The sequence below is a fragment of the Huiozyma naganishii genome, chromosome 8 (assembly GCF_000348985.1).
Source record: "Huiozyma naganishii CBS 8797 chromosome 8, complete genome".
Lineage (NCBI taxonomy): Eukaryota > Fungi > Ascomycota > Saccharomycetes > Saccharomycetales > Saccharomycetaceae > Huiozyma > Huiozyma naganishii.
In genome coordinates this window covers 188,113-207,324 of record NC_035929.1, presented here as the reverse complement: position 1 = coordinate 207,324, position 19,212 = coordinate 188,113, and the positions used below count along the sequence as shown (strand labels likewise).

The following is a 19,212-nucleotide window of genomic DNA, read 5'->3' as shown; positions in this document are numbered from 1 at the left end:
TTACATATCAAAGCGGTAAAGCTTATCACTTAAACTGTTAATTGTTTTCGCAATTGTTCTGAGATTCACAACCAAGTTTCAAGAAAACGTTTTAAACTAGCCGAGCTTGATCTCTATAGTATCGGGAACAAGAGGCACAAGAGAAAACCCCAGGAAATCAGGGTCTCAACCAAGATCGTATTTGGCACAACGGAAACCGGGAATGTATTATTACTTATATTTCTAGGTAATGGGGAGTAGGTCCCAAAACTTCAAAGAAATCTTCGGATGCAATCGTGTAACTTAATTGTATGACTTTTTTTATCTAAACTAAAATAAAGGATATAAAAGTATTAATAATGGAATTGGAAATAGTTTCCAGTGTGTGCTTTGAGATTTCTCAATAAGATTACTCTTTTGGAAGTACATGAATATCGGTTTGTAGAGTTGTAGCTGAACTGTATGCATGGAAGGGATCTCTTGTAACACTTTTTTCAAGATCATTCTGTGGGTTCTGAGCTTTGGATTTATTCTTGTAATACAATCTCTTACAGTACTTGTAGAGTTCACAGGTAATCCAAAAAGCCACAGTAAATGCAATGGCGATACCCCATTCGTAACCGATGCCTTTGTGTAGAAACACTTTGTCGTTGATGACTGGGATATAAACAACTGGGAAAGTGGATGCAAACCCGAAAATAACTGACCAAAATAGAAACTTGTTACCGTAGACGTCTCTGAAAAATTGCTTGACGGGCTCATCGGTGTCAGGAGTCATTCTGAAAAACGACCTGCGCAAATCAATAACTTCCCAGGCAAGGATCAGAGCACACCAGGTCATAGTAGCAAATGCAGACGAACGAGCCCTGAATACGTCACGACAGCCTTCCCTGAACGATTTGTTACAGTTTCTGCCAAGGTTCCCGGAATCATTCCCGTAAATGATAGATGTGAAAGAGCCCATACAGCTGCCGGCCATCAATACCCCGTATACAAACATATCCGTGATAATTTCCCAAGTGAAAATACCAGCTTTGGAATCATTTGGAGGTCTCTCCATCAAATCAGGGGCAGCTTTCTCGACACCTAACCCCATAGCTGGGAAACAGGAGGTGACAACAATAATCCACAACACTTCAACTGGAGATAATGGAAAGACAGACTTGCTGTCTTTATCCTGAAATGCTAGACCAACGATAAGATATAGTGCTTGGGCAACATTTTCTGCCAGCAGTTGCAGGACAAATTTCTGGATATTATCACTCATCCTTCTCCCCTCTTCCACAGCATTGAGGATAGAAGCAAAGTTATCATCACTTAACACTATGTCAGAGGCATCTTTGGCAACGTCTGAACCGTTGATACCCATTGCAATACCTACATTGGCCATCTTCAAAGAGGGGGAGTCGTTGACACCGTCACCAGTCATCGCACAAAACTTCTCTCTTCTGTGAAGCGCTTCAATCATTCTAACCTTTGTCTGTGGGGAGCAACGGGCAATTACCAATGGTAGCACGGGAAGTTTATCAATTTCTGTATCGGAGAGATCGTCAAACTCCAACCCTGTCATCACCATGATATCAACAACGTCCTTGGGGTAGTGATACAGATTCACTGGAAGGATACCAACTTCCTGAGCAATCGCTTTAGCAGTACCTGGGAAATCCCCCGTCAGCATGTGAACATTGATCCCTGCGCTGTGGAACATTTTCACGGCACCAGCGGTTTCCGATCTTGGAGGATCGTAAATACCAATCAGTCCCGTGAAAGTAAGTTTACTTTCCACAACTGAGCGGTCCTTCAAAATTTGATGTCTTTCATCATCGGAAAGGTCTTTGTTTGGATATGACTTGGAGGCGAACGCCAGCACTCTGAGACCTTCTGCAGATAGTGTGTCGACATTCTTCCGAATAAACTTTCTGTCAGTTTCAGTAAGTTGTAAAAGTTCGTCATTTTGTAGACCGTACCAGTATTCGCAACTGTTTAAAACACCTTCAAATGCCCCTTTTGTAAACACGCAAAGTTCATCAGTTTCTCTCGATTCATAAATTGTGGACATTTTCTTAATAGTAGAGTCGAATGGGAATTCTGCAAGGTGCTTGAATGGTGCATTATCTAAATTAATGGAATCTTGCTCATCTGAAAAACTTGATTTGCTGCTGCTTTTATCATCATTAAACTCTTTAGCGGCCCCTCCATGAGCATGCTTTTCACCTGTCAATTTGGACCTTGGTAAATCCATCTTCGTGGCAAAAACCTGGATAGCAATCTCTGTTGGGTCACCGTGTGCCTTCCATGTGTCCGTTTCCCAGTCTTTAAAAACATTGGCTATATTTGCCAGTGTAGCCGTGTTCAGCCACTCTTTGAAAAGCTCTGCATCTAATTCTGAGGGAAGTGAGTTATGTTCGAATAAACTTTTGAAGTTTCTTAAAATTCCAACATCTTCTGTATCGTCAGTTTTGTATTCAAAAGGTGAGATTCTTGGAATTAGATCAATACCACCAATGTTAGGGTTGAAGGGTTCATTTGAATTCCCTACAATCAAAGTACCAAAGTTAGGAATCCACACTCTTCTCGTCACCATCTTCCCCTGAGTCAAAGTACCAGTCTTGTCGGAACATATATCGTTAACCGCACCCAGTGCCTCTAAAGAATCCAATTTCCTGATGATAACATGCCTTGATGCCATCACAGCTGCACCGACAGACATTGTGATTGTTAGGACGACGACCAAAGAGGATGGAATCATTGACAGTGCTACACAGATAGCATAGACGGCGATCCCTCTGTCGACTTTAAATTCCTGCGATGCCATAACCACAATGGCAAAGATCACCGCAACAAAAAATAACAAGATAGCCAACTTGGATAATTTTCTGTGTAGCGGTGTACCGATTGTAGTACCTAAGAAGGCACCGACTGTTTGTTTGATGGTTACCCATGAATTCCTCCAAAAAGTCAAATTGGGATCCTTTGAGATCAATCCATCTTGGCCTCTCAAAGATTTAGCAATTTTACCAATCTCGGTAGACAAGGCGGTCTTGATCACAATCCCCTTAGCCCTACCTTTTACAACGGTAGAAGATGAATAAGCTATGTTTAGTCTGTCCCCCACTGAGGTATACTCGTTTTGCGAGTACACAGCGTGTGGATCCTTCATAACAGGCAATGACTCACCTGTCAGTAAAGCTTCGTCAGTTTCAAAGTTACTGCATTCGAAAAGCCTAAGATCGGCAGGGATAGTGTCCCCTACCTTCACAAGACAGATGTCACCTGGGACCACCTCCTTCGATGGGACAGTTTCACTCTTCCCGCTTCTAATCAACTGTGCACTTGGAGAACTCAACTGTTTCAAAGAATTCATTGTCTTGGATGCTTTGTACTCCTGGTAGATCCCGATGACGACGTTGATTGCAATAACGGCTGTGATGACACCACCAGTGATCCAATCGTGGATTGCAAATGAGATGACCATAGAAATTATAAGAACCAAAATCATTGCATTACAGATCTGGTGGATCACCATCGCCTTGTAATCCATCTTAGCGTCATCTCCCAGGGTGTTGGGTCCATATTTGGATTGGTATTCAGTTACTAGATTAGGGGGCAGACCCGTGACTGTGTCCGTCTTGAAATACTCCTCTATTTCTTCAACTTGTAGATTGTGAAAGTCATCAAACTCCTTAGTATCTTGCGTGCTCATAGTCTGGTTAAAGATGTTGGCTTTTTTTGCTATCTTGCAGACTTATATAATTTAACAAGCAAGAAGTGAATGAAAAGGAACAAGTCTAACTAGATTAGATATGTATATATACTTCTTTCTTCTTCTTCCTTCATCCTAGAAAGGGAAACTGTATCTCAAATTGAAGTAACACCCTCTATATATATATGCATGAGAGTGTATATATGTAGGTACATTTTAATTTCTTTTTTCCATTTTTTTTCAAGGTCACGGAAACACAATAGAAGGTTTCTGTTTTGTCACTGATGACGACATCGTGCGTAGTGTCCACAGAAACCACCGCAGGAGCCACTTAATGACACACCGCGTGAGCCCGGCTTTAACACCGTGCCCCGAAAGAGACATCTCGTTTCTTCCGAAAAAAAGCGGAGTAAGCTCTGCGGGGGTTTCTGAGTCCCCAGCCTTCCGAAATCTTATCAGGGACCCCTCCCCCTCACCGGATAAGCCTTGACACGTGGGTGGTACCACTATCTGATATTCCCGCGATGGGATATAGTAGTACTGGCTGATACAGGGTGCATCTGGAAATGTGGCTGTGCTACATCTGCATGGGCACGGGTTGCCATCTCAACAATTGACCCCCCCCGACGAGGTGATAGTGAACGGATCTAAGCGGACCCGTATATGCGCTTCGTATCTAAGAGCACCGAGATAAGAAGCCGAGTGGGGTGGTAAATAGGGGAAGCCACCACAGTTTTTCTCGACGTAGTTGAACGTCACATTCGAGCAGCTCTCTGTGGTGTTGCAGTAGCTACAGTTACGAGAAAACACGTTACAGCACTTTATAGCATTTACGTCACGTGATCCCGTTTTCTTCAATTTTGGATTTTGAAAAAGAAAAAAGGCAAATTGATGAGGCATGGTTCTAGTATATGTTGCACGAGGGAGAGAAGAAGGGCACTACTCGTCGGTGCTTCCATCTATAAGGTAAGAAAATTGCTGTTGTTGTTGTTTTTTGATTGTGCCGATTTCAAAACTAATTTCATAACCTTTCTGCTATAGATGCTGAGAAGATCTATACTAGGAACTTTTACACGATTACAGTCGACAATTGCCAAACCAAGTGCTCTGGGTGGTGTAGGTGCAGCAGAAAGTAGTGTGATTCCACCCACCGTACCAAATGTTGGTAACCAATCTCAGAAGACTGAGGAAAGTACGATCCCACTGACTGTTAAGGCCCTGGACTACGTGCCGACGAGAATACCGGTGAAACATGGACACTTGATCGCAGACATCCAGTTGCGTTCCTATGAGACATCGAACCTGAAATTTTATATAGATTTTATTCAAAGGGCAGCGTTTTACCTGGGTGTCCCCATGACGGGGCCCAAGCCGTTACCCACGAGGAGAGAGAGGTGGACGGTCATCAGGTCCCCATTTGCCCAGGCAAAATCAAAGGAGAACTTCGAAAGGTCCACGCATAAAAGGTTGCTGAGAGTGTGGGATACGAATAGTGAAGTCTTGGAGATGCTACTTGCTTACATCACGAAACATTCTGTCGCTGGTGTCGGTATGAAATGCAATGTCTTCAAAAGAGAACCTCTCAAAGCTGACTTTGATAGTGTAGATCTGCCCCAACACGACACAGACGCTGTAGAGAATGACCTCGTTAATCGTAAGATTATGGAACTACTAAACAGTGAGACACCCAAGAAGTGAAAGACAAGCGCGTATCTCGTCCCACCCACCAAACCTCCTTTTTTATCTATTCAAGAACCTGTATATACGAAGTAACAAGACGACAAAGATCTGCCCCCGCAAGAAGAACGACGCGGGAAACGAAATAGTGCCTCAATCTTCTCTCCATTTCTTTTGGTTTCCTTTCAAATCAGTGTTAAAAAGCTATGTCAAAAGTGTATCCACCTGTAGGTTTCGGTTGAAGAAATTCAAGTTGTTGTTGTTATTGGTTTATCATCATAGAAAAGGAAACACCTAAAAAAAATAGGAGAAAGAGCACGAAAGTTTATACGGCACGAGGTGAAAGCATGTAACACTTCTACTGAAGTAGTTCCACATTTTCCACCCTTGAACGAGACACAATGTTCGGCGTGGTTTTACTTCGCAGCGAACAAATCTGAGAGCTATAAGAACTATAGACACGATTTTTGCAAGCCAATTTTATACTGCGAAAAAAAAATTTATCGAGAGACGCAAAAAGAAAAATTTATCATTACCCGGAATACTGTTTTTTGGAACTGAAAACTGTTTCTGATTCTTAGGGCTTAACATGTTAAGAGTTCCCTGTATGCGTCCAACGCTTGTCTACCCTCCATGTTCCGTTCCGATGCCTTACATTATACCGTTTACATAAGACTATATCAAAGTAATGAGTGCCGCTATATGCAGGTACCCTTTTTGTTCGCCAAATTTGTGAATGTAAAATTCTTGAAATGCGTCCTGTAGTGTTGCAGACAGTTATCTTGCCGGCTGAATCTCTGTTTGCAACCTTCGAAGGGACACAGGTGGTTCTTCTCCCCCGTGTGGATCCGCTTGTGTCTCGCGAGGTGGCCCGACGTCGTGAACCCCTTCGTGCACGTCGTGCACAGATACTTCCGCCTCTGCTCCAGCGTCGCGCTCAGATCCTCCCTGGAGTTCCTCGCCAATGGTTTAGAACCCTTCAGTGAGAGGAACGTCACTTGGGATGTATCCAGTTTTTCGATTCTGTTGGGCGAGTTGTAACTCAGCGTTCTTGGTGTGCGTTCCACATTGGGGGCCGGGAAAGGGTATAAAGAATATGTGTTCGTTGTGTTGGTCTGTTGTAAAGGTGTGGAACTCGTGCTCGAGCCGCCCGGTAGCGAGATGGAGTCGCTGCTTTCTGAGTTGTACGCGGAGCTGTACGACGAATCGTACACTTCTCCCTCGGGCTTGGATATCAAGAATTTGAGCGCAGTGGTGTTTAGTTTGCACTTCAGGTCGTCCTCCAATGATGCCGTCGAGTGATGGAGCGATGGGAGCAGCGTAGCGTATTTAGCGGAAATGTTCTCCTCAAGGGAGTCGTTTGTGATAGCTGGGGCAGTGAAGCGGCTGTTTGGAGAGAGTTGTTGCATTGGGCGAATGCCAGAGTATGACGATAGAGGGGGTACAGTTATTGGTCCTAGCATTTCAGTCATTGATGGAAAGCGGTGAGAAATGCACTCAAATACGTAACGTGGTACACACTATGTTCTTCTTAAGCAAATCTCTGTGTTCAGTAATGAGAGAAAAGCTATTCGTCTTTTTGTTAACGAGCGTGATGAGGTACAAAAATGAGAAAAGAAGAGATTTAGCAGTTGAAAGACCAAGAACAAGGACAAAGAAAGCCCTGCTGTAAAAAAAACCTTGTTCCTTCTGGAAAGGAACATCGCTTTGAGAAAGAGAGGTAATATATATATTCACATGTTTTTGTGTTCTCTGTTGCGGGGAAATATAATGAATGGCCTTGAGTAACTCAATTGTGAACCGTTTGCAAGCATTTTTGCAGGTTCACCCATGGCCAATATTTGACAGTGGGGCGGGAAGAGGGGAAGGCGTAGGGAAAGAGGGCGGAAGGGGACGACGAACGGAAATAGAGTAGCACTGAAAAAAACACCAAGAAAAAATTACAACTAAAAACCTTAATGTCTTACTGAGCCCTTACTAAGGGAGCTAAAGTGACAAACGAGTTCTTTTGTCAGACATTAGAATAATCAATCCCGTGGGGCGTAGGGCGTAGGGCGTAAGACGGGAAGTGGATAGTAATTAAACAAAAGAGGGGGAGAGGAAGGGAGGGAGAGAGGAAGGGAGGGAGAGAGGGGCGGACCCGGGGAGGAGGGGTCTGTGCAAAGGGTATCTGGGTATTGTATACGGAGCGCCAGTCTTTTTTTGCCAAGAAGAAAACTGGACTTGTTTTGCATTGGAAGCCTGCAGGGTGGAAGGAATCATATCTGAGAACACACACATAGCACGGTTTTAATAGGGGCTTCGTGAGGGGGGGGGTGAGAATGGGTCCCCGGTTACTGCAGAAACTGCCGTAGACCATGGGTTCTCGTCGCTTCCATATCATATGGTCAATGAAAATACTTATAGGAGAGAGAACCCTAGTGAATGGTGCATTGTCCCGTTGTTGTACGGTTAGTTTACCGTGGGGTGTGGTGTGGTTTCATTTCTTTTTTGTCGTGTCCTTGCCGTGTCCTTGCCGTGTCCTCGCCGTGGAAGAAATCTGCGCCTAATTTTTTTTTTTTTTCACTTTCCGCTGCGCAGTGTTCAGTGTCAAAAATCTCAATGCGCCACTCCTGCACCGTGGAAGTAGGCGGCGTTAGTTTTACTAGCTTGTGGTGGGAAGGTAAGTCATCAACAGAACTGTCCGATTATTTTCTTACCGCTGCGGCGTGAAGAGGTGCTCTTGCTCCTGTTTAAGCTTATAAGCCCGTGGGTTTGTTCCGCGCTACTCTGGGACAAGTGCAACAGGTAATCTTGCATGGACTCGGGCATACTGCGTCCCTGTTCGTTTAGTTTTTCTCGGGCTGACTGAACAACTAAATGGTATTCCGCTCAGGGTTTGTAGCCTGACCGAGAACGGCTGGCTATATCGGGGTGATTGTGCCTTGAGGGCGGAATAGAAATTCTACTATGCATTCTGTTCTTCTTTCTTGTTCTCTCGTGCTACAATAATCTACGTGGGGGGTATTACCAGAAACGGTGGATTAGGGGCTCACGTGAAAATGTACCCCCCCCTACCCGCTCTTTCTTCACAATAAAGGGAAGCAAGGAATGGGATGAGGTGTAGGGGACAACTGTTGCAAATCCCAACACACAGACTCATCGGGAGTCGTTCCCGTGGACGGCATCACCAAGTGGTCTATATGACATCAGGAAACGGGCAGCACTCTATTGTTGTGTCTTATTAAGCAACGCTTTGCTGTCCTCGAACCACTTTTCTTTTTCTCCTAACGAAGACGGTCAATTCACAGAGCACAAAGTGTTCACTCTTTGAAAAAAAAAATGCCGTTTTCTTTCGTGATTTCATAATCAGAAAACGTCAGCAATTGTTGCCTTTATCAACTTGATAATATCAAGAGAGAACACGTGTACGGTGGAATCGTTTGATGTGTGAGTTCTCGACACAAGGGCCCTTATCCAGGTCGATTGTTGTTGCTCTTCCCCAAGCGGGATACTTAACATCTTAGCTTCTCTTACGTACCCTTTTTCCCCCTCCCGCTTGTACGTGTGAGGATATTAAAGGGCGCTGAAAGTTCAAACCTCGGCGGCTTGCCCTCACGTTTCATCAATGAATGGACGTGGTCTCGTTAAGAATTATGAGTGTTGGTGTTTGTACATCTGCCACTGAAGGAGCTTGGCAACACATATCCGGATACGCTGATTTTTTCGTCATTTCCATCTTGTCTGTACCCTCTCGTATCGTATACGACGCGGGAAAAAATTGCAACTGTAACGACCTCCCGATGGTGAGAAAAGCCCCAATCTTGAAGAAAGAAAAAAAACGACGATGTTTTTACTACACGCACGACTCTCAGCGTGAACGAGACTTGTATATTTTTTTTGCATAGCGTTTCGTAAACTGCATTCCCACTTATGAGTGCCAATCCCGGTTGAAAAAACGAAAATACTAGAGGTTAAGTAGTAAAAGCGGAACCTAGCAACATATAGGTGCCATGGTAACCTATAGAATAAGGTACAAGATATCTAATTGATTGTACTGTGACCGGGCTTAATAGTACGGTGGTGAACGCGCCCGTATAACTTTAACATAAATCAAATTTCGCGGACTGGTACAATTTCCATCCCCCTTGTTGCTGCTGTTGTTTTTTTTGGTTACTTCCCAAAGAAACCACTCAGTTGTCCCCTTTTAGAGAGACCTCGTATCTTTGTCCTCGCGTTTTTTCCCTTCTGTAACTGTTGTTGGCTATTTCCCTGCTCGTATTTTTTTCTTTTGCACTGTTGCTACGGCAATTTGACAGGAAACCAGTCGCAACAAGATTGCAAGTGCGAGGCAACGCCATCTATTGTTATACACATCTCCCGTTTTTGAAATTTCTCTCAGATGCCTGTTGGGTGGTGAACGTCCGTCTCAGTTAGCACCAATTGCGAACCCGACTGTGGGAAAACCAACCCGCATGGCAAATTGCTCCACGCCAAAGTGTCGAGTAACCAGTTTTTGGCAGTAAGGAAAACTTATAAAAAGGGTGCTGCACCCGCAATTGGTTTCCTCGATACTTGCCTGTAATAGATCTCGTTCTTTTTTGTTTAAATTTGCCTTTCTTTTCTCTCTTTTCCACTTCTTATCCTTAGTTTCCAACAGTAAGTGCTCTACCAAAGTTGACCTTTCTTCGTTGCCGCTTTGCTCAATCAAAGAAACAACTCAATTGATACCAAACACAAAATGCCTGCTCCAACGGACTCTAACCACCTTCTCATCAGAGAAAAGATGGAAGCTTTGATCCGTCGTAAACAAGCTGAGATCACCCAGGGTCTAGAATCCGTCGACACGGTCAAGTTCCACGCTGACACATGGGAACGTGGTAACGACGGTGGTGGTGGTACCTCCATGGTCATCTCTAACGGTTCCACTTTCGAAAAGGGTGGTGTCAACGTCTCCGTTGTCTACGGTAACTTGACCCCAACCGCCATTTTGGCCATGAAGAACGACCACGCCGACTTGAAGTTGCCAGTTGACCCAGAGACCGGTCTCCCAGTGACTGAAGGTGTTAAGTTCTTTGCCTGTGGTCTATCTATGGTTATCCACCCAAAGAACCCACACTGTCCAACCACGCATTTGAACTACAGATACTTCGAGACTTGGAACCCAGACGGAACTCCACAAAGTTGGTGGTTTGGTGGTGGTGCCGATTTGACCCCATTCTATTTGTACGAGGAGGACGCTGTTTTGTTCCACACTAACCACAAGAACGCGCTAGACAAACACGACACCTCCTTGTACCCACGTTTCAAGGCCTGGGCTGACAAGTACTACTTGATCGTCCACCGTGGTGAAACCCGTGGTATCGGTGGCACTTTCTTCGATGACTACAACGAAAAGGACCCAGAGGAAATCTTGAAGATTGTCGAGGACAGTTTCGATGCCTTTTTGCCATCGTACTTGCCAATAATCAAGAAGAGAAAGGACCTGCCATACACACCAGAGGAGGAGAAATGGCAACTGATTAGACGTGGTAGATACGTTGAATACAACTTGATCTACGACAGAGGTACTCAATTCGGTTTGAGAACCCCAGGTTCCAGAGTGGAATCTATTTTGATGACTTTGCCAGAACACGTCTCTTGGGTATACAACCACCATCCAGCCCCTGGTTCCAGAGAGGCCAAGTTGTTGGAGGTTACGACAAAGCCAAGAGAGTGGGCCCAGTGAGCATCCCCGATTTCGATTGAGTCTAAATCGCACGGTTTATTCACTTTTATTGATATGTTTATTACATTATTCCTTACATAAAGTTCTCTGAACATATGAAATGATATATGAACTTCTTTTTTCCAAATTGGCTCTAGTTCACCGCTTGTTCGGTATACCATCATACCCGCTATTGTACACACTGTGTCGGATGCTACCGCGCAACATAAACAACTAGTTTTCCTTCCATCTGTTACCACAATTAACACACTTGTAAAACGTTGTCATCGGTTCATCAGCAGATCTAATCTGCAGCTGGAAGAAATAAGCACTCTCACCACCACATTTGTCGTAGTTGGGACACTGCACCTTAGTTTGGTCAACATTATCCCACCCTCCACCGAGAACATCATCCACTTCTTTCCTTTCCAACTTCTTCCGGTCGTATATCTCGATGCCATCTATTGGGAATTCGTACGGACAGGAATGGCACGTCAATGTATAGATACCACTATCAGCGTGGGATATAAGTAGCATGTTGTTACAGATAGGGCAGAATGAAAGCATACCGAGACTCTTCCACAGCGACTTGGAGCACACCCGCTTTGTTCAAGTTACGAGAGATGAGCTATTCCATGTAATAATAATCGCTTTTGATTTCAAGTATTTTTTTTCTTCTTTCAGATTTCATTACTTTACAGAAAATTTTATACACAACGTTACAATCATTATACGGGAGAGACGCAATGGTTGTATGGTGCGCCTCCCCTCCACACTCTGTTCGCCTAGTGTACAGTTTGTTTCTAGTTCGAATATTAATGTATGACAGATTTTGTATACTTCAGCACCAGAAATAGTACATTCTGGTCCATATGGAGGAGTTCTTCAGTTTTATCTTTTTCTCTTCCCTCTCTTGCCTTATAAACTCAGGGTCGTAGACTCTTCTATGGAAGTCCAAGTCAATGCTCTCCAATGGGATCAAGAAAGTAAAATCTTTGTTCCATAGCATGTAGCCAAAGTAGAAAGTGAAAAAGATGGGGAATGCGAGGTAACTTTCAAAAAAGCTCAATGCGGTTGGTTTACTGCCCGGTGGGGCCAACGCTACCCAGAACTGGGCAAAGAAGACGAGGATATTGAAAAAGACACCGTAAACGGACCCCCAGACCCCGGAAACAGCTTTGTATCCGAGCTCGTTGAGGTCTCTTCCCTGTACTTTCATTGCCTGTCTGAATCTCACGTGGGACAACATGATCCCTGACCAAGTGAACAGCTCACTTAACCCGGCAATAGCAGCCAACCACGTAAAGACTTGCTCCTCCTGATTTGACGCGGCAGCGAACCCAATGACACCGAACAATGAGCAAGTGGCCAAAGCGGTCAGGGGTCTCCCCTGTCTGTCGATGTAGGTCAGGAATTTTGGCGCGTATCCTTGTTGTGCTAGAGAGCACAGTAGTCTTGGCGATGCGTACAGTGACGAGTTAGCGACTGAGATGACGGAGATCAAAATGACAGCGTTGATGAAGTGTGGCACGATCCGGACACCGTGGATGGACGCGGCCAAGACGTAGGGGGAGGCATGTGTTGCTGAGCCGTGGGAACCCATCAGTTGGTCGTTGTCGTGTGGGACGTTGAACCCGATCAGGATCATGGTCAATAGGTAGATGACCACAATACGGTATATGGACTGTTTGGCCGCTTGTGGGGTAGACTTTCTTGGGTTTTCTTGTTCGTTGACGGACAGAACGTACAGTTCCGTACCACCGTAGGAGAAATAGGCTGTGACGAGGATGAAGCAAATACCTTTGAATCTGCCGATGTTTGTATGTGAGGTGAATGCACCTGGGTCATGCCAGTACTTCCCACCAATGTATCCGTCGTGACCTGCCCCACCGCAGTTGACCACGATGGAGAAGATGATGAACCCTGCGATCATGAGGATCTTGCAAGAGTTGAATATGAACTCGGTTTCCCCGTATGCTTGGACGCCAAAAAAATGGATGAACAACAGGAACACGTAGAAGATGACGACGAAGACGTCCGAGTTGATCTTATCGTTCCAGTATTTGATCGTCAGACTCGATGTGATCAGCTCCAGGGGAAGCACTGTCAGCCATTGCAAGAGGAACAGCCATACGGTCGCAAACCCGAACGGTTTGGAAACAAACAGCGACATGTATGAGTTGAAATTACCTGGCAGAGTCGGGTATGTGACTGCCATTTCACCTGCAGCTTGGATCATGAAATAAGTGACAAAGGACACCAGTCCGTATGCGAGCACCAAGGGTGCTGGCCCGGATGCGTGCAGCCCACTAGCGTTGGCGACCAGCAGACCTGTACCTATACCTGTCCCCAGGGTCATCATCACGACGTGCCGAGACTTCATGGATTTTTTCAAATGCGACTCAGAGATGAACGACCTAGTCCCACTCTCCAAGTCGTTGTCATCGAACCCTGCACGCTGGCCATCGGCCCTCTTGAAGGAGTCCATAAACCTGTGTACGAGCCCTGTGCGCGGTGCCTCATCTAGCGCGGTGCTACTCGCTAAATTCTCCAGTTTCTCGCTATGTTCCATCCCATTTTGCAGTTTAGCCTTGTCTGTGGTGCTGCTTGCCCCGAGACGGTTATGTATCTCGTTAGTATCCGACGAAGGGGATGAAACCGTGTAATCCGGTGATTTCTCGTTCCCAGTCGTCATTCCGGAAAAGTGTCTGTATAAATTGTACTGCGAGGAGATGAATAAAAAACCTGAATATGCAACCTTGATAGTGATGAGAATAAACTACACAATATCGAAAACCTGGCAAATATATATATACATATATATATTGAGAAAAAACACAATAGGTGACAGCCCGGAAAGGAGAGTACAGAATAATTTGTGGAGTCGGAACATCCGTTCCAAACCGCGTTAAAGAGAGCAAGCGTGATATATATTTTTGCGACGACAGAAGGAAGCGGGAGCGAGCGATACTGCGTCTACACGAGAAGACTTCTCTTCTCCCCCCCCCCACACACATTAAACAAAGAAACCCCATCATTTCAATAGAGCAACGCAACCAGAAAGCCAGAAAGCCTCTCTTCCAGATAAGAACTTGTTACAAATCTTATCGCACCACTGTACGTAAGTCTGTTTCCCAAGTGTTATCCATCCACGTTTCCAACGCTGTTCAAAATCCCTCCAAAGTCACACATCTCTTGCCGATAGCAGTAGCCGTTGTGAGTGCCTCAGACACTTTCCTACTGTATTTTGTGACGCCGCGCGGTCCTCTTACAGCAAAATGTTTAGTGCCGTGCGTCCCCTGTTTTTGTTACTTTTCTCAGAAAAGCACGTGACACGTTCCGGGCATCCGAGGGGGTTACCCGCCGTGCTGTTCCGCGGAAAGTAGTTTTTGTTCCGCGGGATGCGGGCTGTGGTCACGTGACCTGGTTAGGGTTTTTTGGGGCTAGAATTTTTTCCTGAGTTAGGGCTTGGCTGGGTGCTATGGACCCTCGAGCCCAAAGGAACGAGAAGAAAAGACATCGTAAGGGCGTTGTCTAATTCGATCTAACAGCGGTGTTTCCTTCCTTACTTGGAGAGACTCTTGTTAAACTTTTTTACTCCCCTTGTCCAATATTACTGCTCGTTATGTCTAACCCTGGTGAGTTCCCCCAATTGAAGAATGACCTCATTTTGAGAACATTGAGAGGTGAAAACGTAGAGAGACCACCATGCTGGATTATGAGGCAGGCTGGGAGGTACCTGCCAGAGTACCACGAGGTGAAGGGGTCCCGGGACTTTTTTGAAGTTTGTAGAGACGCAGAGGTCGCTGCTGAGATCACTATCCAGCCAGTGAGAAGGTATAGAGGGTTGATCGATGCGGCAATCATCTTCAGTGATATCTTGGTCATACCGCAGGCAATGGGGTGCGTCGTTGAGATGGTGGAGGGGAAGGGCCCCTCGTTCCCTCAACCTCTACGGACTGAACAGGACGTCCAGAGGGTGTTGGATTACGAGGTAGACATCACGAAAAGTCTTAAGTGGGCATTCGATGCTATTACTTTGACAAGGCATAAATTGGAAGGTGAAGTACCTTTGTTCGGGTTCTGTGGTGGACCTTGGACACTGCTGGTGTACATGGTTGAAGGGGGTGGGTCCCGTCTGTTTAGATTTGCTAAACAGTTGATCAATGAACACCCAGATTTGGCACACCAACTACTGCAAAAGATTACAGATGTCGCGAGCGAGTTTCTAGCAAGACAGGTCATTGCCGGTGCACAGGTCTTGCAGGTCTTCGAGAGCTGGGGTGGTGAACTTTCATCAATGGATTTCGACGAATTCTCTCTGCCGTACTTGAAACAGATTGCAAGCGGGGTCCCCAAACACTTGGCCAAACTGAACTACACTGGAGACAAGATCCCCATTATTGTGTTTGCCAAGAATTCGTGGTACGCACTGGACAAACTATGCGATTCAGGTTACGATGGAGTGTCTCTAGACTGGTCGTGGGATCCAAAAGAAGCTGTCAAAATAAATAACGGCAGAGTTACTCTACAAGGTAACTTGGACCCAGGTGTCGTGTATGGAAGTGACGCCACCATCACCAAGAAAGTGTCCTCGATGATCAAGGGCTTCGGCGGTGGGAAGCAGAATTACATCGTGAACTTCGGACACGGCACACACCCTTTCATGGACACAGAAAAGATCAAATTCTTCTTGGAAGAGTGCCATAGAATTGGCTCACAGTAAGCGACTTGGTATTCCGTCGGAGACAGAAGCGCCTTCTCTCACATTCTGTGCTCTATTTTGTACGTAATATATAAGCATCGATCTAGGCATGAAATCTTTAATAGTTTCCAAAACTGAAAAATAGTCAATATTAAAATTCTTTTTTTGCTTTCGTGAAAACGTCAGGCCTGCGCATCAAAGATGGACAGGGAAAACACGCACGCAGGAACTGGTTCATACCCACCATCAAACCACGTCATATGAGTGTTGCACAGTTTAAGAAAATTGATACTTACGTGTATGATTTATCTAACGAAGTTTTGGACTCACTGCAATTGACTGGCTTTGATGAAAACTTCAAAGAACTAGCCATTGAAACTAATTTGCCACTAGTCGCGCAGAATGAACAAGATAAGGCTTCTCAAGTGCTGCCACCGGATCAATTGGAAAGGTTGAAGACGAAACCCATCTCGACAAAGTTGCATTGTACCGTTTGTGATTTGGACTTCGCAGACCTGGTAAACCAAAGAGCTCATTATCAAACAAATATTCATATTCACAATTTGAAAAGGAAGATATCTGGGCTGGAGGCAGTCACTGAGAGCGATGTAATAGCCAGCGATAGTAGCCAGGATGACCAAGCGCCTAGCGACGTGTCAGATATTGAGGAGGAGGAAACTGAGTCAGACGACAGTGATGATCAAATTACTGAAACGCTCACCCAAATGAACATAACCCAGACAGAAACTGGGGAAGCTTTTCCCCTCTCGCCCCATCTAAACACAATGTCCCCACAAATTTACTTCAATACAAAGTTACTCGCTGAAACAAACAAAGCGTTCGGGGTGTATAAAGTTCTCTTTGATAAGAGCGAACTCCTTCGCCCGGACTTGGCCTTACGAAATTGGAATAAGACTGTCGACCAATCAGTGAGCATGTCTGCGCTGTTCATGGTGGGTGGTGGTCACTTTGCTGGTGCAATTGTCAGTCACCAGCGGAATAACGTTAAGGGTAATGCCTCTAAACAGAATATAAGTTTCGAAGAACAGGGCGTGAACTTCTTGGAGCAGAAGACTTTCCACAGATACACCACCAGGCGAAAGCAAGGTGGATCCCAATCTGCAATGGATAATGCTAAGGGTAAAGCCCATTCTGCAGGGTCAACACTGCGGAGGTATAATGAGGCAGCCTTGAAGGTAGACGTGCAAACTCTACTGAAAACATGGGAGCCATATTTGAAGCAATGTGAGAATATTTTTATAAGAGCGAGAAGCGTGACAGACAGAAAGATATTTTACGATAATGGAGTTTTAGAGAAAAACGACCCAAGATTGAAAACTTTCCCGTTCACTACCTCTAGGCCTACTGCCACTGAATTGAAAAAAGCGTGGTGCGAGCTGACGTATTTGAAAGTATCTGAAAAACCGGCAGCCGTAGAGCCTAAAAAATTTAGCAAACAGGTCCCTTCAGCCCAGAAGGTGAAAACTCCTGAGCCCGAAAAGACATTATCCCCTGAAGAAACACACACCAAAGAGTTGATTCAGTTGGTGAAAAAGGGACGAGCTCCGCTGATAATTGCATACTTGAAACGTCATAACCTGACTGTTGATTTCTCGTTACAACCAGCATTTACATACGCGATAACACCGACCCTCCTTCATTGTGCATCACAACAAGGGCTGAAACAAATGGTGACGATCCTAATGACCAATATGAAAGCAGATCCTACCATAAAAAACAATAAAGGTAAAACAGCTTGGGATTTAAGTCAAAATGTGGCTGTCCAAAGATGTTTCCAAATAGCGAGACAAACCCTGGGCGAAGACTATAAAAACTGGGATGAATCGCATATAGGTGAGCCCTTGACTAGAGAACAAGTAGAAGAGTTGAACAAAAGGGAAAAAGAGATGGAGGAAAATGAAAATGCAGCTTTGATCGAAAGGGAACTGAAAGCCTCTAAAGAGAGGCAGCAACAGGAGAAAGATGCCGCAAGAGGGCCAGGGTACAAACTGGACCCTGCTGCTAACATCTCAGAAACTGAAAGAAACTTTAATTCCTTAACGGAGGATCAAAAAAGACGACTAATGAGGGAACAAAGAGCCAGAGCGGCAGAAGCAAGAATGAAGCAAGTTAAATAGAATCCCATGTCTTTGGGAAACGGCTACAAATGAAACTCGTCAACAATCAAAATGATCAAATACTATTTCATTTAACAACTTATACAAAGGATTTTTATGTATATAGAAACATAAAAAGCTGAACAACTGTTAATTCTTAGCTGGAAAGGCAGCCAAATTCATGATAGCAACGCAATCCTCAATTTCCAGAGTTGAACATGAAGACTCGTTTTCGCATTATTTCTGACTGCTTATTCACCCCAAGATTCCTGGGAAGAGATTTCTATCTTTTGAACGTTGTCCTTATCAAATGCGGTTGGCTTCAATTTTGGAACTGTCAAAGTCAAAACACCACTGGAATAGTCCGCCTTAATCTTGTCTGCATCAATGCCAGGGTGTTCAGGCAAAGTAATAACCCTCTTGAACTTACCGGAAGCACTTTCGTGAACCTTCACATTGTTCTTGTTCTTTTCGGTAACTTGCGCTGGCACTTCACCAGTCACGATTAACTGGTTCTTGTTCTGGTGGTATTCCAAGTTGATATCCTTCTTGGCTTTCACACCGGGGACGGTAACCTTCAATTCGTAGTTTGCATCATGGTCCAAAATATCAACTGGGACCCCAAATGGTTTTGGAGTCTGGAAGGAGGTTGGGAACAACGAGAAGTCATTGTCGAACCAGTTGTCTAAATCACCAAAATATCTTCTCTGTGGGTGAGAAACCGCAGAACTGTTGGCGCCTCTGGTAGCAACTTGGTTGTTGTCCTGGGGGTTACCAGTGACAGCCAATCTTTCTCTTTTTGGTGCATAGCCGACATCATTCAAAAATCTGTTAAAGTAGTCAACTTCATCGTTGATGTTGTCAAAAAAGTCAAAAAATGGACTGTTGTAAGACATGTCGAATAACTAGTTTGGAGTTGAGAGTTTTAAAAGTTGTTTTATTTGTTTGATTCTTTGAAGTATAGTTTTTTAAAAAAGTGATACTACAATCAATTGTTGTGATTTGTTGGAAATCATAAATAAAAGAGAGAACTGGCAAACCCGACTACTAAACCGAACGTTGCCTCTGTATTTATATAAGCTTTTATCTTTAGTTGCCAACCTATTGCATCGGCAGTGGCATGGTTTACGAGAATATTCTCGACAATTCTATGAGTTCATCAGCTACAGTATGACCTCTCCTCGTTCTTTGCAAGGGGAAAAGAGCTATTTGTGACCTTTTTAGACAGTAGTAGAGGAAATTCCTATCCAAGTATCGAAAGGTACCGGCTACTACACACATCCCAGAAGGGATGTGCAACTAGGGATACTGCCATAACTACAATAAAACATGGTGACACACTCTT

At 44.7% G+C, this 19,212-nt stretch overlaps 9 protein-coding genes across 9 annotated transcripts; 4 read left to right on the top strand and 5 right to left on the bottom strand.

Annotated features, from left to right (window-relative positions):
• Positions 1-388: 388 nt before the first annotated feature.
• Positions 389-3,682, bottom strand: ENA5 (putative Na(+)-exporting P-type ATPase ENA5; the record flags this gene model as incomplete). The annotated part of the gene is made up of 1 exon (XM_022609376.1): positions 389-3,682. The coding sequence occupies one exon, from the start codon at positions 3,680-3,682 to the stop codon at positions 389-391; it is 3,294 nt and encodes a 1,097-aa protein (XP_022465778.1).
• Positions 3,683-4,723: 1,041 nt separating this feature from the next.
• Positions 4,724-5,380, top strand: RSM10 (mitochondrial 37S ribosomal protein uS10m; the record flags this gene model as incomplete). Its single annotated transcript, XM_022609375.1, has 1 exon — positions 4,724-5,380. The coding sequence occupies one exon, from the start codon at positions 4,724-4,726 to the stop codon at positions 5,378-5,380; it is 657 nt and encodes a 218-aa protein (XP_022465777.1).
• Positions 5,381-6,057: 677 nt separating this feature from the next.
• Positions 6,058-6,822, bottom strand: NRG1 (transcriptional regulator NRG1; the record flags this gene model as incomplete). Its single annotated transcript, XM_022609373.1, has 1 exon — positions 6,058-6,822. The coding sequence occupies one exon, from the start codon at positions 6,820-6,822 to the stop codon at positions 6,058-6,060; it is 765 nt and encodes a 254-aa protein (XP_022465776.1).
• Positions 6,823-10,079: 3,257 nt separating this feature from the next.
• Positions 10,080-11,066, top strand: HEM13 (coproporphyrinogen oxidase; the record flags this gene model as incomplete). Its single annotated transcript, XM_022609372.1, has 1 exon — positions 10,080-11,066. One exon carries the CDS (start codon positions 10,080-10,082, stop codon positions 11,064-11,066), a length of 987 nt encoding a protein of 328 aa, XP_022465775.1.
• Positions 11,067-11,279: 213 nt separating this feature from the next.
• Positions 11,280-11,612, bottom strand: RPC11 (DNA-directed RNA polymerase III core subunit RPC11; the record flags this gene model as incomplete). The annotated part of the gene is made up of 1 exon (XM_022609371.1): positions 11,280-11,612. One exon carries the CDS (start codon positions 11,610-11,612, stop codon positions 11,280-11,282), a length of 333 nt encoding a protein of 110 aa, XP_022465774.1.
• Positions 11,613-11,886: 274 nt separating this feature from the next.
• Positions 11,887-13,740, bottom strand: BAP3 (amino acid transporter BAP3; the record flags this gene model as incomplete). The annotated part of the gene is made up of 1 exon (XM_022609370.1): positions 11,887-13,740. One exon carries the CDS (start codon positions 13,738-13,740, stop codon positions 11,887-11,889), a length of 1,854 nt encoding a protein of 617 aa, XP_022465773.1.
• Positions 13,741-14,670: 930 nt separating this feature from the next.
• HEM12 (uroporphyrinogen decarboxylase HEM12) lies at positions 14,671-15,771 on the top strand (the record flags this gene model as incomplete). The annotated part of the gene is made up of 1 exon (XM_022609369.1): positions 14,671-15,771. One exon carries the CDS (start codon positions 14,671-14,673, stop codon positions 15,769-15,771), a length of 1,101 nt encoding a protein of 366 aa, XP_022465772.1.
• A 239-nt stretch (positions 15,772-16,010) lies between these two features.
• On the top strand, positions 16,011-17,888 carry VMS1 (Vms1p; the record flags this gene model as incomplete). Its single annotated transcript, XM_022609368.1, has 1 exon — positions 16,011-17,888. One exon carries the CDS (start codon positions 16,011-16,013, stop codon positions 17,886-17,888), a length of 1,878 nt encoding a protein of 625 aa, XP_022465771.1.
• Positions 17,889-18,118: 230 nt separating this feature from the next.
• Positions 18,119-18,763, bottom strand: HSP26 (chaperone protein HSP26; the record flags this gene model as incomplete). Its single annotated transcript, XM_022609367.1, has 1 exon — positions 18,119-18,763. One exon carries the CDS (start codon positions 18,761-18,763, stop codon positions 18,119-18,121), a length of 645 nt encoding a protein of 214 aa, XP_022465770.1.
• Positions 18,764-19,212: the final 449 nt, after the last annotated feature.